The sequence below is a fragment of the Rhinolophus hipposideros genome, assembly GCF_964194185.1.
Source record: "Rhinolophus hipposideros genome assembly, chromosome: 10".
Classification (NCBI taxonomy): domain Eukaryota; kingdom Metazoa; phylum Chordata; class Mammalia; order Chiroptera; family Rhinolophidae; genus Rhinolophus; species Rhinolophus hipposideros.
Window position 1 is genome coordinate 41,702,937 of NC_138056.1, and position 15,244 is coordinate 41,718,180.

At 42.4% G+C, this 15,244-nt stretch overlaps 1 protein-coding gene across 5 annotated transcripts in view; it reads left to right on the plus strand.

Annotated features, from left to right (window-relative positions):
* The window catches only part of SBF2 (SET binding factor 2), a 396,450-nt gene extending 381,444 nt beyond the window's left edge, over window positions 1-15,006 (plus strand). For all 5 annotated transcript variants that reach the window (XM_081063396.1, XM_081063389.1, XM_081063390.1 and 2 more), the window contains 8 exons: window positions 2,303-2,429; window positions 4,518-4,645; window positions 5,822-6,055; window positions 7,123-7,227; window positions 8,636-8,829; window positions 9,531-9,618; window positions 12,127-12,258; window positions 13,290-15,006. In XM_081063396.1, coding sequence (XP_080919522.1) covers window positions 2,303-2,429; window positions 4,518-4,645; window positions 5,822-6,055; window positions 7,123-7,227; window positions 8,636-8,829; window positions 9,531-9,618; window positions 12,127-12,258; window positions 13,290-13,388 — 1,107 coding nt within the window. In that variant the 3' untranslated portion in view covers window positions 13,389-15,006. The remainder of the gene's footprint in view (window positions 1-2,302; window positions 2,430-4,517; window positions 4,646-5,821; window positions 6,056-7,122; window positions 7,228-8,635; window positions 8,830-9,530; window positions 9,619-12,126; window positions 12,259-13,289) is intronic.
* Window positions 15,007-15,244: the final 238 nt, after the last annotated feature.

Below are 15,244 nucleotides of genomic sequence, written 5' to 3' on the forward strand. Positions count from 1 at the left end.
GTTCAATTAAAAAGCCAGTAAGAAAATGTTGTAGGTTTATAACCAGATGATAAACTTTGACAAAGTGATATCCAGATTATGACTTTAAATCCCAATTGATCTATTGGGCAAACAACATATTATACACATGCCTGCTCAGCTCACTTTGGCTGATGAAGTGTGGGTCCACATTGCCAAATTAAACATGGGAAGGAAAGCTGGCATTTAGATAGCCTGCCTGCAGTGTTCATTTGAAACAGCTTTTAAGCAAGTGCAATTATGATTGGAACTTATCTCAAGCAAACAGAATTCTCTAACTAGTCATGAGACACTGTTTGAACAATATAGAAGTGAGATTGCTAGGTGGATTGGAGAATGTCACAGGGTCATCAACCTACCTTCTGCCAACGTAAATACGATGGCTCCTCAGAGTCTGCATACAGTTTGCGTAAAGTATGCTATAGCTCAGTGACCTGTCCAAGCTCTGCCTTGTTCCCTCACTCCCATATCATTCCCTTATCCTATGGCCAGTGACCTTACTGCCTAATTTACGGATGAAGAATTAAGGTTAAAAGGCATGAGTTCCTCTCCCTCCCCTTTGCACTGGGACATATCTTTCTTTTTATCTTCTCTTCTATCCCTTCTCAGTTCCAAGACTGTTCCTTGTCTCTGGGTCCTCAGCTTCATTCATTCTTGTTTGCCCAGGGCCTTATCCGCTTAGTGATCAGCTCTTTCTCTACATTTTATTCTCTCTCTGTTGGCTTTTCTGCATTGCCTTCAGAAAGGCACACATTTCTTTTGTCCAGAAAACATCTCTTGCTGTCTCCCTAAAGGGCCTTCTCATTCCTTTCATTGACAAACGCATGTAAGTACCATTTTTCTTGTTGTATGATACACTATTACACAAGTGCCTGCAAAGTGAGAACCGTAACTTATGTTAATTTATATCTGTCAAGTGTCTAACACAGTATAAGGCAGTGAATGAGCCACAGACCTTGGAGCCTAACCAGCCAGGGTTTGAATCAGGCTCACTAGTTACTGCCAAGTGACGTTGGGTAAACTGCTTAATCTTGCTCATCCTCATTAGTAGCTTCCTCATTTGTAAAGTGAGGATAATAATATCTATCTTCAGAGGATCTGAATAGACATTTTTCCAAAGACATACAAATGGCCACAGGTACATGAAAAGGTGCTCAACATCACTATTGATCAGGGAAATGCAAATCAAAACCACGATGAGTTGTCACCCCACACCTGTTAGGGGGGCTATCACATAATGATAAGAGGTAACAAGTGTTGGTGAGGGCATGGAGAAAAGGGAACCTTTGTGTCCTGTTAGTGGGAATGTAAATTGGTGCAGCCACTATGGAAAACAGTATGGAAGTTGCCCCAAAAATTAAAAACAGAACTACCATCTGATTCAGCAGTACGACTTCTGGGTATATATTTAAGGGAATGAAATCACTATCTCAAAGACATATCTGTACTCCCATGTTCACTGCAGCACTAGTCCCAATAGACAAGATATGGAAACAACCTAAGTGTCCATCTGTGGGATGAATGGATAAAGAAAATGTTATATATGTAAAGAATGGAATATTATTTAGCTGTGAGGAAAAAAATTAAATTCTTGCATGTGTGATAACTTGAGGTCATAATGCTAAGTGAAATAAGTCATAGGAAGATGAATACTATATGATTTCACTTGTATGTGGAATCTAAAAAAAACCAAAGTCATAGAAACAGGGTAGAATGGCAGTTTCCAGGATCTAAGGGGTGAGGGGAATGAGGAGATGTTGGTCAAGGGGTAAAAACTTACAGTTATAAGAGGAATAAATTCTAGTAGTCCAAAGTACGGCATGGTGACTATAGTTAACCATACTGTATTATATATACTTGAAAGTTGCTAAGAGGATATTAAATGTTCTCACCCTCCTCCCAAAAAGTAATTATATGAGGTGATGGAGGTGCTAACTAACCCTGTTGTGGTAATCATTTCACATTAGGTATATGTATCAAATCATCACATTGTACACCTTAAACTTACACAATGTTATATGTCATTTATATCAATAAAGTCAGAAAAAAAATAATGCCTATCTTGCAATGTTGTTACGGAGATTAAATGAGATTATGTTTATAACAGCCCATAGTATGGCATCTGGCACATACTAGGTGCTCACAAAGGCTGGTTCCCTTCCTATCTCCACTCATGGTAGAGATTCGATTGATTGCGTGACCAAATAGTCTCCAGCATTCAGTGGCATAGCATCCACTTTTTATTTTGTTTGATTCTTACTCTTCTTTGCCTTGTGTGTTTCAGGTTCACAACCAGTATCCAACTGAATTTGAATTCAATCTCTATTACTTAAAGTTCTTGGCTTTCCACTATGTATCTAATCGCTTTAAAACATTTCTCCTGGATTCAGACTATGAAAGATTAGAGCACGGTACGTGTTTGTTTGCTCTTGTTCCATCTTTTTTGTTAGTTTTGTGTGTTTTTAATTAAAAACTCTAATAATATAACAACCCTTAAGTGTTTTACCCTGAACTACGAAAGTAGAATGGGTATGAATGTGGTCCCCAAGTCGAAAATTATGTGCTGTGATAACTCTTAGGCACTCCAAGAGGTCATCCCTGTAGCACCTTTGAAAATTAAATCTGCTTACTATTTTAATATCTCAAAGTGGTGTCACTGTTTGAGGAGAAATGTTTGGCTCAGTTTTTGTACCCCAGGTACCCCAGGTAGGAATAGGTGCCTGCCCTTAGAGGCAGTTTGAATAGCATTTAAGGCCATGGGCTCAGAGCAAACAGACCGGGGTTAAATGCCAGCACTCCTAGTTACCAGCTGAGTACTTTGGACAAGTTAGTTACCTCAGTTTCCTCATGTTTAAAATGGGGACAATAAAGCACCCACCCCTATGAGCCATGATGATCACATTAGGAAATATTTGTAAATTTCTTAGCACAATTGCTAGCACGTAGTAAGCACTCAATAAATTTTAGATATCATTATTATAACGTTTAAAAGCAGAAATAGTTGTAGAGACTAGATACTGAAAGTCAGCCCCTGTGAAAACATTCCCCAAGGGGATTTTACATTCTTCCTTCTGTTGTTATAGGGAGAGGAGAAGGGTGAATACACATGACTATTTTTGTTAAGAAGACAAGCAAATTTTTTTAAATCATCTCTTTTCAGAATACTATTTGTACCTGAATATTCATAACGAGGACTCTTCTAGTAGCTGATATATTTCCTGATGTTCTCAGTTTAAAATATGAAATCAGGATGCATGCATTTTAATAAAAAATCAAATGCATGCATTTTAATAAAAATTGTCCAGTATGGTATTTCATGCTTTTGGTAAGGGAGCCAGCACTTTGAGACTGTTTCTCATCCTGTTATACTTCCAGACCTTTGCTGACTCGGAATTGTCTTTCCACACATCATAATCAGAAACCTTCATTTCTTAAGCACCCTTGTGTTGGAAAGGCATTAAATAGAGCTGGTTATATGTTGGACATTGAAGTCACTTGGAGAACTTTTAAAATAACTAATATCTGGGGCCCATTCTCTGAGATTCTGACTTATTTGGTCTGAGATGGGACCTCGGCATTGAGATTTTTTTAAAGCTCTTGGTTTTCCTAATGTGTGGCCAAGGTTGAGAACTGCTGCACTGGACTCTGCAGTTAAAAGGTGGAGAAGAAAACATTAGTCTTGTACAGGACTTTGTGCAGCCTTGGGCTTAAGACATTCTTTTCTGATAAACTGGTCAAATGCTTATTGATTTTTGACTTGAGTCCTTTCATTCAAAGCAAGACAGCACTGCTGAGAGAGGCACCCTGTCTGGCCTTTTAAAGAAATACCTCCTGCCTCACCCTAACACATCTTCCTCTCTATTAAAAACAAGGTGGGCTTATATAAGTAACAGATTGACTGTTTGTAAGGTACAAAAATAGTGTCAGAAAATCCCTGAAGGGCCCCCTTCGCCCCCCAAATTCGGCTTTTGTTTTTAAGTCAGGCAAGGGTACAGACCACACCCTTCTGTCATCCAATTCTCCATGACCATGATTTGCGGTATATATAAACTACTAAACAGGAAAACACTTTAAATGGCTTTATAATAAACAGACAACAACTTTAAAAAGAAACATAAAATTATGTTTTTAACTGAGTTTCATGAAATCAACTCTAAGTCCTCCCATCTTCTCTTGAAAAATGTGTAGAATGTCTCCTGGTATGGACCTCTGGCAATCTCAATATAGATGTAAAATGTAGATTGGAAGAAAGTCACGATGTACTACTTAATGCTTGCAGAAACCTTATCAGATGTTTTCCTTCCATTTGGATTTGTTTCCATATAACTGGGATATTCATTCCTATCTTTAGCTTTGCAGTTATTTTCTAAGGTTTCTGCACATACGTTATTGTTTCTAGAACTATGAGAAATATTCCACTTTTCATCAGCTACATTGATCATACTTTTAGGCAAACTGTTGATTTATTTGACTTCTGTTAAATTTTTTTGGATTTACAGGAACTTTATTTGATGATAGAGGAGATAAACATGCCAAAAAAGGAATTTGTATCTGGGAGTGTATTGACAGAATGCACAAGAGGAGTCCCATTTTCTTTAATTATTTATATTCACCAGTGGAAATAGAGGTACAGTAAGAAAGCATTTGTTTCGTTTTCTGAATATTTTGTGTTAAAGTTTTCCTTACTTTTAGGGTATATAATAGGCTTTTTATAAACATTTGACTAGGTTTAATACCAGAAGCTATTCAAAAGTTTGGTACACTATTTGGTTTGGACTGTGATGGAATGGAGGCTGTTCACCAAATTCTTGACCACAAAATTAGTATCTGGCCCCAAAACCTAGAAGGGATAACTACAAGACAGTCAAAGCAAGGCAACTTTCCCTAGGAAGAGAGAACACATAAAGCTTAAAACCTCAACAGGCTGTCTAAGCTGACAAATCTGAAATCCTTTAGAAAAGATTTCTCTAAGTCCATTGGTACCAAAGCCACGAAGAACCTTGGTGAGAAACAGGGATGCTTGGAACCCCACCCAAGAAGGATGACTTCTCAGGGGCAATCCCGCTCTACCATACACATCTATATGAAAATAGGCTCTGAGGTGGAACAGACTGGCTCGATAAGCAGGAGCACGATACTCAGGGCAAGACGGCCCCTGCCCTGTGTCCCAAGCATTCAGGCCCCACGCGTTAGCACCCCACTCTGGCCTTTTTCCGGCTGCTCCTTCCTCATGAGCTGAGGGGTGCGAGAAACCAAGGGTACGTGCTTAGGTGCCCCTCCTTCATCTAAACCATGCTGTGGTACCTCAAGACTCCTTACCCAAATTCAGTTACTCACCAGCCCACTTCTCCAAGTCTATCTCCCAAGCCAGTGCTCAAAGGGCCGCTAAGAAGTAGCTATTGGCAGAGTTGAGCTGCGTGGGCTGGGGTATACACACACATTCCTGAAAGACCCTCAGAATATAGGACAGAGCTGAGGTGGGAGGAGCAGGGGCTTAGACCAACGACTGGGAGCTGGGGCCAGCTTCCTTAGTTCCACACACTTCGTGGTAAGAATTCCAAGGAATCCAAGAAATCTCAATTTGAGCTTGGCCTTCCAGGTCATTAAGAAGTTATATTTGTTGAGGTAGAAGGATAGAACATATTTTATTTAATCATTTATTTTTATACATTTAAATATTTAGACATGTAATACTTGAACCTCCATTCATACTCTTGCCCCAGGCCCTGCAAATGTTAGGGACCAACCTGCAAGTCAATTTGGGGTCAGGATGAAACTATATTTCAGAATTTTCTTTAAACAGGCCCTGAAGCCCAATGTAAATGTCTCCAGCCTCAAGAAGTGGGATTACTATGTAGAGGAGACCCTTTCCACAGGGCCTTCGTATGACTGGATGATGCTGACCCCCAAGCAGCTCCCCTCTGAGGACTCTGAACTGGCCGGAGATACTGGGCCCCAGAGCCAGAGGAGAACAGTGTGGCCGTGCTATGACGATGTCAGCTGTTGTCAGCCCGACGCGCTCACCAGCCTCTTCAGTGTAAGTGAACAGTGTGCAGACACGCGCCCAGGGCAGCGTGGGCCCTGGAGGTGCGTGAGGGCTCAGGAACCAGGCTCATTTAAGATGGGTTCTCAGGCTTCGAGACGTGACTCTCCTCATTCGGGTCTAGTTTTATAGGTGGCATCTCAGGAGTAGGAGGAAACCAGATTGGGTCCCCAACTTCAACGGAGAACCAGGCTCAGCTACTGGAAAAGGGTTTCAATAAAAAATGAGTTTTCCAGCATTGTGAGGAAGCAGTCAAATAATGGAGCAATTTGTAGCCTCTCAGCTGTGTGAGCTACCCAAGCAGCCTGTGTCAGGTCTGGGTTATGGCTTTTGTGGGTGCTTTACTTCCTCTGGTCAGAAGTGTGAGTTGCTGATGGCCTGATAGGAGTGCTGCCAGCCATCTTCTACAAGGAATATTCTGGAGTGAAACCATCCTGGGAGTAGCCACCCTGATGAGAGCAGCAGCCCTGAGGAAAGAGTTGGAGCCTGACAGGGGTCACAGTTCCTGAAGAGTCTCCGTCTGGTTTCCTGACCAGGAGGAGTGCGCCACAGTAAAAACACTCACCAGCTTCCCTGCCTGAAGGAAACTCCGTTCCTTGGGCATTTCTGGATTCATTCTTTCCACATCTGGTTTGAATCATCACAGTTGAAGGGTTCCTCTGTGAAGGACAGATTTCTCTTCTACCTCAGCTGTTAGGGTTTGGACACTGGCCGAATGCTTGACGTTTTGCTGTGGCCATCAGATTTCCTATGGGCTGGCCAGGGGTGAAGGTGTTGGGGTTACATATTTCTTCTCTCTATTTAAGCCATTCTGTACAAAAAGTCCTGGTTACAGATCCTAATAAATCGTCTTTGCCACAGTGCATCACACCAGCCGGAGCTCCCACCACTCTTCCTGGCTTAGGAAACCTCTGCGGCTGGCCCTGTGTTTACCAATGTCTAGCTGCCCTCTGGCCATACTGTTCGTCTGGGCCCAGTACAGAGGAGATGTGGTTTTGGGACACATCCTGGTTTCTATGAATTACTTAACTGTCAGAAAACCCCTATTAATTACTTTGCAGGAAATTGAAAGATTGGAGCATAAACTGAACCAAACCCCTGAGAAGTGGCAACAGCTGTGGGAAAGGGTAACCGTGGACCTTAAAGAAGAGCCCAGAGCAGACCGTGTGAGTTGGCAAAGCCCTTTGAGGAACTACTTCTGAGCTTTTTGAGGGCGCTAGATCAGGTGGGGTCCACTGCCACAGGTCAGCCAGGTGGGTTTATAGCCAAAGGGAAGAGTAAAGAGGAGGGTCGTGCCCCAGGCTCCCAGGGCAGAAAGTTCCAAATGACTGAATGCTTCCTGAGTGGCTCACTTTCCCACAGTGACATAATACTTAGGTTTCAGGGTCCTGTGTCCAGGGGAAATTACTGGGTTCTTTTCTATCTCGGGGCCTCGTGGTTTCAGCTGATCTTCTACCGCATGAGGGAGGAGGGGAACGCCAAGACCATGTTTGCTCCAGAGAAATAATAAGAGAAAATAGTCTTTTAAAATGACAAAATATGCTATTGTCTAGTGTTCATACCCCCTTTTCTCTTTCTGAATTAAGAAACATATAAAACTATTTTAAAACTAAATACTGTTTTTTGCTTCTCACACCCTGTTTTCAATGTTTGACTTGAGAAGCTTTTCTCAGCCATGTCACATGAGCACCATATACACGTTAGCCTCCTGTGTAACCCCCGGTGAGGGAGTCGTGTCCCATCTCGTACCAGAGGGGACAGGCACAGAGATCACACAGCTGGTACTTGGTACAGCCACAAGTCAAACCCATGTCAGACTGGCTCCAAGTGCAACAGGAGGGAAGTTAGGGCAGCGTTCTAAAGAGCACTTCGGGGAGAAAGGAGAGGTCAGTAGGATCAGATGTCACGAGAGAATGGACTGCAGAAGAGAGCCTCAGAGTGGCCAGGAGGGGTCCCCTGGGCTATGTCTCCTGCCTTCAAATGGCACTTCAGGAGCTGTCATCAGACAGGCCACAGGTGGGTGATGTCTTACTGCTTTTTCCTCAGAAAAATAAAATCGTTTCTTGGGTTTGTTTCTGATTATGAAAGTGAGACATATGTATTATTTTAAGTAACACAGAAGGTTATGAAATAGAAGATAAAAATCACCCACAATTTATAACCTGGAAATAAACCACTATGCTTTCAAACTTGCTTTATCATTCGAAACACACGTATAAAAGGAATTTACGTACTATTTTAAAACCTGCTTTCTTTTTTACTTAATATGTGGCGTACATGTCCTTCCATTTGTCACTGTATGTAAATCAGCATCATTTTTAATGGCTGTCTAGAATTCCATTGTATAAAAATGCTGGGGGGAGTTTTTGTTTTTTAACCAATCCCCTAATGATAGACATTTAGGCACTTTCCAATGTTTTGCTATTACACACAACTCCAGGATAAACAGCTTTATACATATAGTTTGCTTATTGGTCCAGGTTTTGCTTGAGGTAAGTTTTTAGGAAGAAAATTACCAGATGAGTTGCTTAGTCTTTGAAAACTCTTTCCTAGCTCCTCTTCTGTCTTTTCCAGCCCCAGAGACACCCTTCAGGCTCCCCAGGAATTGTGTCCACCAACCTACCTTCCTATCAGAAGAGGTCTCTGCTGCACCTCCCAGACAGCAGCACGGGGCAGGAGCAGGGTGCCAGCCCCGCCCCATCCAATGGAGTGGACCGGAGAGCAGCCACACTGTACAGCCAGTACACATCCAAGAATGATGAAAACAGGTTGATGTGCTGAGCCCTGCTGGGTGGGCTGCAAAGACTCTACCCACCCACCCCCCTAGGCTGCACCACAGGCCCTGTAATGAGCCCAGCCTGTGCAGTGCAGTCTTCTATAGACTTAAAATGGATTTGCTTTATTTCTTTCTTTGTTTCTATTTTAAATGTGTCAGAGGGTTCTTTGAAGAGGAAAAATCAAAATTACAACTAGAATAATGCCAAGAGGTTGTAGCTATTTATGGTTGAGTCCTGATTGCTTTTATCTCACATCTGCCAGATCTTTTGAGGGAATGTGTGTCAGCCAGCACTTTCTCAGTTGCAGGCATCAGAAATCTAGCTCATGCTAGCTCAGGCAAAAAGCAATTTATTCACATAAACTGGGAGGCCAGGTCTGTGCCAGTTGCTCACACAGGCTTCAGCCTTCTGTCCGTTTGCCAGCTCTGCTTTCCCGCTGGATTGCCAAGGCCCAGCATGGCACAAAAGATGGCTACTCAGAGCACCAGGCCTAGCAATTTGGTCATTCCAGCAGAACGAAGCAGTCTTTCTCCAAAGGTCTAGTAGAAATATTCTAGAGAGAACTCTGATTGGCCTTGTTTTGGAACATTTGAGGGAAATAGAGATTTGACAAACAAAAACAACAGACATCGCTTTACAAAAATTTTTAAGTGAAAAATCAGAATTAACTGCCCTGTTGTCATTTCTTCTAGGTCCTTTGAAGGAACACTTTACAAAAGAGGAGCTCTGCTGAAAGGTTGGAAGCCCCGTTGGTTCGTTTTGGATATAACCAAACATCAGGTAGTTCTGTGAAAGCCTACAGAAATCACTTCTGTCTCGGCGAGGCTCAGGGCCCAGCTGCTGTGTGACTCAGCAGATAGATCCCATACATACTGCTTTCCAGAGGCCTCTCATATGCTGCGTGGAGGCTCCTCCCAGGACCCAGCATGTCCCTGAGCAAGAGCAGTAGCCTTCTGAGGGAAGTTCCAACCCAGGAGAGGACCTGAGGTTTGCAGCGCATGGTATACTACATGCACATAGAGCCTGCACCTGTGAACACGGCCCACAGTACAAATTACCTTTGGCCTTGCAACGTAGCGCATCCATTCAGAACCGAGGGCACTAATTTATTTGACGTGATTGAACACCATCCCTGTGCCCATCACTGTACCGTGTACTGAAGAAGGCATCATTATCCCTCAAAGATGGCAGCCACAGAGGCTCCCAAAGCAGGCAGAAGGGGATGTACCCACCCAAACCTGGAATTCCCAGTGTCGGGAAGTCTTTTGCCTATTGTTGGGTTCTTAGCCATTGCTGCAGTGGCCCTCCCATCCTCAGTGTCATAATCTTTGCTCCAGTGATCTCAGGGAAGAGGGGCCCCTACCAAAACTTCCAGCCCCTCTGTACCCTTCACTAGTGAGAGTCGCATAGCCTCCCGTGTTCTGACTGCCGGCCTCACTCTACCTTGGAACTGCCAAGTCATCCTTAAGGCAGAGGGGTACACATTTTGGTTCTCAATGTATTCATCTCCCAAATGGAGTCTGTTGAGAAAGATATGAACTGTTAGCCCTCTATAATGCTCTGGTTGGACATGCATCTAGAATACTCATTCCAGGTGAAGACTTTATATGGGGATCACCACTCCTCTTATCAAAGGGTTTCATAACAGTTACGCAGAGTCTTTTTGGAAAAATGTAGGGAATTTATTTTCAAATATGCAGTGGAAGCACTGTGTAGGGGACTGTACCTTAAAATAACAATGTCTTTGAAATCAGTCTACACTGTAAAAAGTTCCATTAAACCACTAAATATAACATAGGACAATGTCGTAATTTTTCTGTAATTTACAATTACATCAAATGATATTTGCATTCTTACCAACCTTTTGGATTTCTTTAGCACGAAAGATATACAGTTTTTCCATTTAGCCCTACTTATACCATCCCTGAAGGGAGCAAAAAATAAAAGTCTGAGGCCAGAACCACAGTGAGGAAGGCACCAGACACATTTCTACTATGTAAGTTAGAGAGTGAAATCAGACTGGAAACCAATAAGGTTTGGAAACCAGACTGGAAACCAGCAATCTCTTTCATTTTTAAAAATATTTTTCTCATTTTTTTCTTATTCCAAAAGTAATACATGTTTGTTATATCAAATTCAAACATCTCATAAAGATGGAAAAGTCCCCTGTGCCCCCAACTCCCAGAGATAACTACTGTTAACAATTTGGTATATATTTCTCTAAACAATTTTTATACATATATATATAAACATGTATGTATAGTTTGAGTTGCTGGGAAGGTTAAAATGAGTTATATACAAAATAATCAGAACAGTCCTGGTATGTAGTAACCACTCAATCAAATATTACGCTATTTATTCTGTTTTTTCAAAAATCATTTTATCTACATGTTATTTGGCAACTTACTTTTTTATGTATCTTGAATATATTTTCCTACAAGTTTATATAGGTCTTTATCATTTTTGAAAAGCTGTATAGTGTTCCATATTATTGATGCACTACCATGTAATTAACCAACACCCCATTGAAAGGCAGATACATCTTTTCAATTTTTAACTAAAAAAAAGCAGTGCTGAGGAAATCTCTTTATACATATACATTTTTTTTTGGCATGCATGTGCAAGTGTTTCCATAGGAGACATTTCTAAAATGGGAAGGATGTATCAATAGACATAAATATTTTAAATTTTAGTTGATATTGCCAAATTGTTCTCCAAAAATTTCTAACAAATTATATTCCTACTCACATTAGTGTTTGAGAGCACCTAGGGCTTTGCATTCAACCTGGGTATTATCAGCCATTTTTAATATTTCTTAATCTAAATAAAAATTGAAATGTCATTGATTTCATTTACTGTTCTTTGAACAGCGAGTTTGCCCATCTTTTTAGATGCTTACAGGTCATTTGTGTTTCTTCTGTGACTTACCTATTGAGATCCTTTGACCATTTTTTTTAACTAGTTTATCTTTTTCTTATCAATTTCTAAAAAAATCTATATATAGTCTAAACATTAACCCCTTTTTTATGTTACATATATTTTATAGTTGTTAGTTGACATTTAATTTTATTATTTAATATTTGTTCAAATTTCACAAAATGTCTTTTTTCCTTTTTTCACCTAGTATTTTTTTTCCCAGAGACAACCAGTGTTTTTAATTTCTTGTCTATTCTTCCAGGCATAGTTTATAGCAAGATACAGAGGAAAGTGTTCAGACACAGTTTGCAAAGCTGTGTGGGTTTCCCTTTGTGTGTCTCTTACATCCAATCTGTATCCTTTTGGTTCCAGCTGCGATACTATGACTCGGGCGAGGACACAAGCTGTAAAGGCCACATTGACCTGGCAGAAGTAGAGATGGTTGTCCCTGCTGGCCCCAGCATGGGGGCCCCAAAGCACACAAGTGACAAGGCCTTCTTTGATGTAAGTCATCTTTTCCTGGCTCCCTCTACACATGGGCCTGTCATCCATCTACCTCTGAGAATTATGGAGCAATCGGTGGTGATTGTAGATGGGTCACAGACCCTTGGCTTTGGGAATTGCTACAGAACTTGAACTCGGCACTCTGATTTCCAACCTGACCTGTCCCAGCTATCCATATGTCTCAGAAGGCTGCATGTTGCTTTACACAAAGGAGTCCTGCAAAAAGTATCCAAACACATATAAAAACAAATGAACTCCTTGTTTAATATTATTAGTTATTCCTCTCACCACCAACTGTCAAAAACAGATGCTACTTCCTTCGTTTCAGTGGTCTGTGTGCTTGACCACCCACAAAAAAGCTGTCCTTAATCACACAGGATGACTCTAACATCTGCAGCAGCCCTTAGGTGGGCCTTGGAACCTGTCCTGGGTGATGTGATAAGGGACTTATCCAATCCCCAGAGCCAAGCCGGGCTTCATAAGGGGGCGAGGTCATACTCCAGGGCCCTGCTCAGGCCAGGAGGCTGCTTCCCTGACTCTGGCTGTCCAGCGTGGCCCCAAGTGAAAACTGGAGAAGGGGATGCGAAGGGGACACAAAAGCCAACTTCACCGTGGTGTGGATGCATCTAAGGCTTCCCCAAGGAGCACAGGGAATTTGTTTGGTGCCTTTGCTGCGTTGGTCCAGTGCGTGGCAAAGGCCAGAGGTCCCGCCATTCCTGAGCCTCCTCCTTAGTAGGAAGGCCCCAGGGAGATGTAGAGTAAGATTCCCCTGGTGTGTCTCCTTGTTCTGCCAGAACCCTTTGGCAGTTTTAATCTGCCATGGGGATGGTAATCGTCCCCTATCACTTTGGGGACTGGAAACACAACGCGACTAGGACGGCAATGACAGTATGGTAGTGGAGGAGAGAGGGAATTCAGATGTCCTGGGGTAGTACAGAAAGAGAAGATGGCAGGGATTGACTCACACACTTGCCCAAAGCCATAGATCAGCCCTGCCTTTCATCTCTGCTTCTCTTCATTTGGATTTGCAGCTCAAGACCAGCAAACGTGTGTATAACTTCTGTGCCCAGGACGGACAGAGTGCTCAGCAGTGGATGGATAGAATCCAGAGCTGTATCTCTGATGCCTGATGCCCATGATCCACCCAAACAGAAGAGGGAGGAAAGACTCATGCCGCCAAATAGGAAAAAAGCGCATGAGCCATTGAGGAGCTGACAGCTTCCTGTTGGGTTCTGCTGAAGCAACCCAAGGTCTGAGCTTCTCCTGCCCAGTCTTACCCAGTTCCCTCTCAGCAGTTGCTGTGTTTACTTAGCCTGAGTGGATGTGCCATACAGGTCTGATCAAGAGCCCCAGGCACTCCTGAGTCTTGCACTAGTTGTTCTAACAGGGTCTTAGTGGTTAGGGATCAGAGGAATGCTTCCTGAGCCAACTGTCATCCATCCCGTAGGCAAAATGGCTACCGCCCACTTGGGTCCTTCTTCACGAAAGTTGGATGCTTTCTGCTCTCCAAGGTCATAGTTTCCTTGGAGTGCTTTCTAACAAGCAAAACTCAAACCCTCCAAGATTGTTACATTCTGCATAGAGGAGGTTTCCCATCAGACGCTCCTGCTCTAGGGCCCGACCTTCGAGATGCTCAGTTCTCTGGTGCTGCCAGAAGGTTCTTCTTGCCGGGCCATTGGGGTTCACATTGGTGGTCAGTGGCAGGAAAGAGGGGCACACAGGATTATCCTGACGGGAAGATTATCCAGGGAATGATGCAAAACTGACCAGGCCAACGCAGGGAAGTAGTGCTTCCAAAACCCTGGCTTCTCTGAGGGTCCAGGGCCCTGTGTTCCTGTGTATTCTTCTGCTCCCTGCCAGCTTCTCACGCGGAATAACATGCAGAACGCTGAATGCACTAACCCACAGAACAAACCCATGCACTGACCTCCTGACAAGGACATTGGAAAGACAGAGCCAGCTGTTCATGACCACACGCCTGTGACGAGGGCTGGTGTGGACCGCAGCACACTGCGGCTTGATCAGAAACCCAAACAACACTTCTGCACGTGAACAGTAAGAACTGGTTTTAGATTTTATTTACTTTTGGTAACCATGTGTTTGATCAGCTTCAGATCTGCGGAATGCTGTTTGTTCATGAGGAACAGAAGCAGCATCTCTGATCCAGGCACTGCGGCCAACTGGAGTCAGAGGTAGCTAGGTCATTGCATTTGTTTTGGAATGTTAATATGTTAAATACCAAACTAATATTTCAAAAATGTGTATATATGATTTCTGTATCCTTGTTTTTCAGATAGTCTGCTTATAATTTAATATAAAATTAACTAAACTGATTCAGTCATAAGATTTCAGTAGCGAAATGGGTCCCTTTCTAAAAACATAACCACTTTGACTTTGTAGGTTAAAAATAAATCAGATATTCAAGTTTAAAATTGTCTACACACTAGGAAATAGAACTGTTAATATATAAGAAATTGGGAGAATAATAAGAATGAAGGATTTTTTATCATTTTCATTTTATAAATTGCCACCTGTGAAAATGGTTTTTGCACATTATTTGTATTTTTTCTTTGTATATGAAATTTTTTGTACTATGTAAAATATGGAGCCCATTGTACCTTCAGCTATTTGAAACTACACAGTGCTTCTTTTGTAACTGGATTCTTTTAACTTTCATGAAGGCATTACATGCCTTGCATTCACTAACCACCTCAAATTAAATTTATTTCTTAAGAAAAAGCTTCCTTCATTTGCTGTGAATTACAGTTCATTCTGCAGTGCACAGCCCTCAGGTGGCAACACTGAGATTCATACATGGGACTGAAGGTTCCGGGGTAAAACACAGCACAACCCATTCCATGCCCTGGATCTATGAGTGTCACACTGCCCTTTGCTCAGGACATAACCAGACATTGGACATGCTGGCGTGAGCATGCAGGGTCTGGACACACTGCTGCAGTTTAGGTGACAGACCTGAGGCCACCGC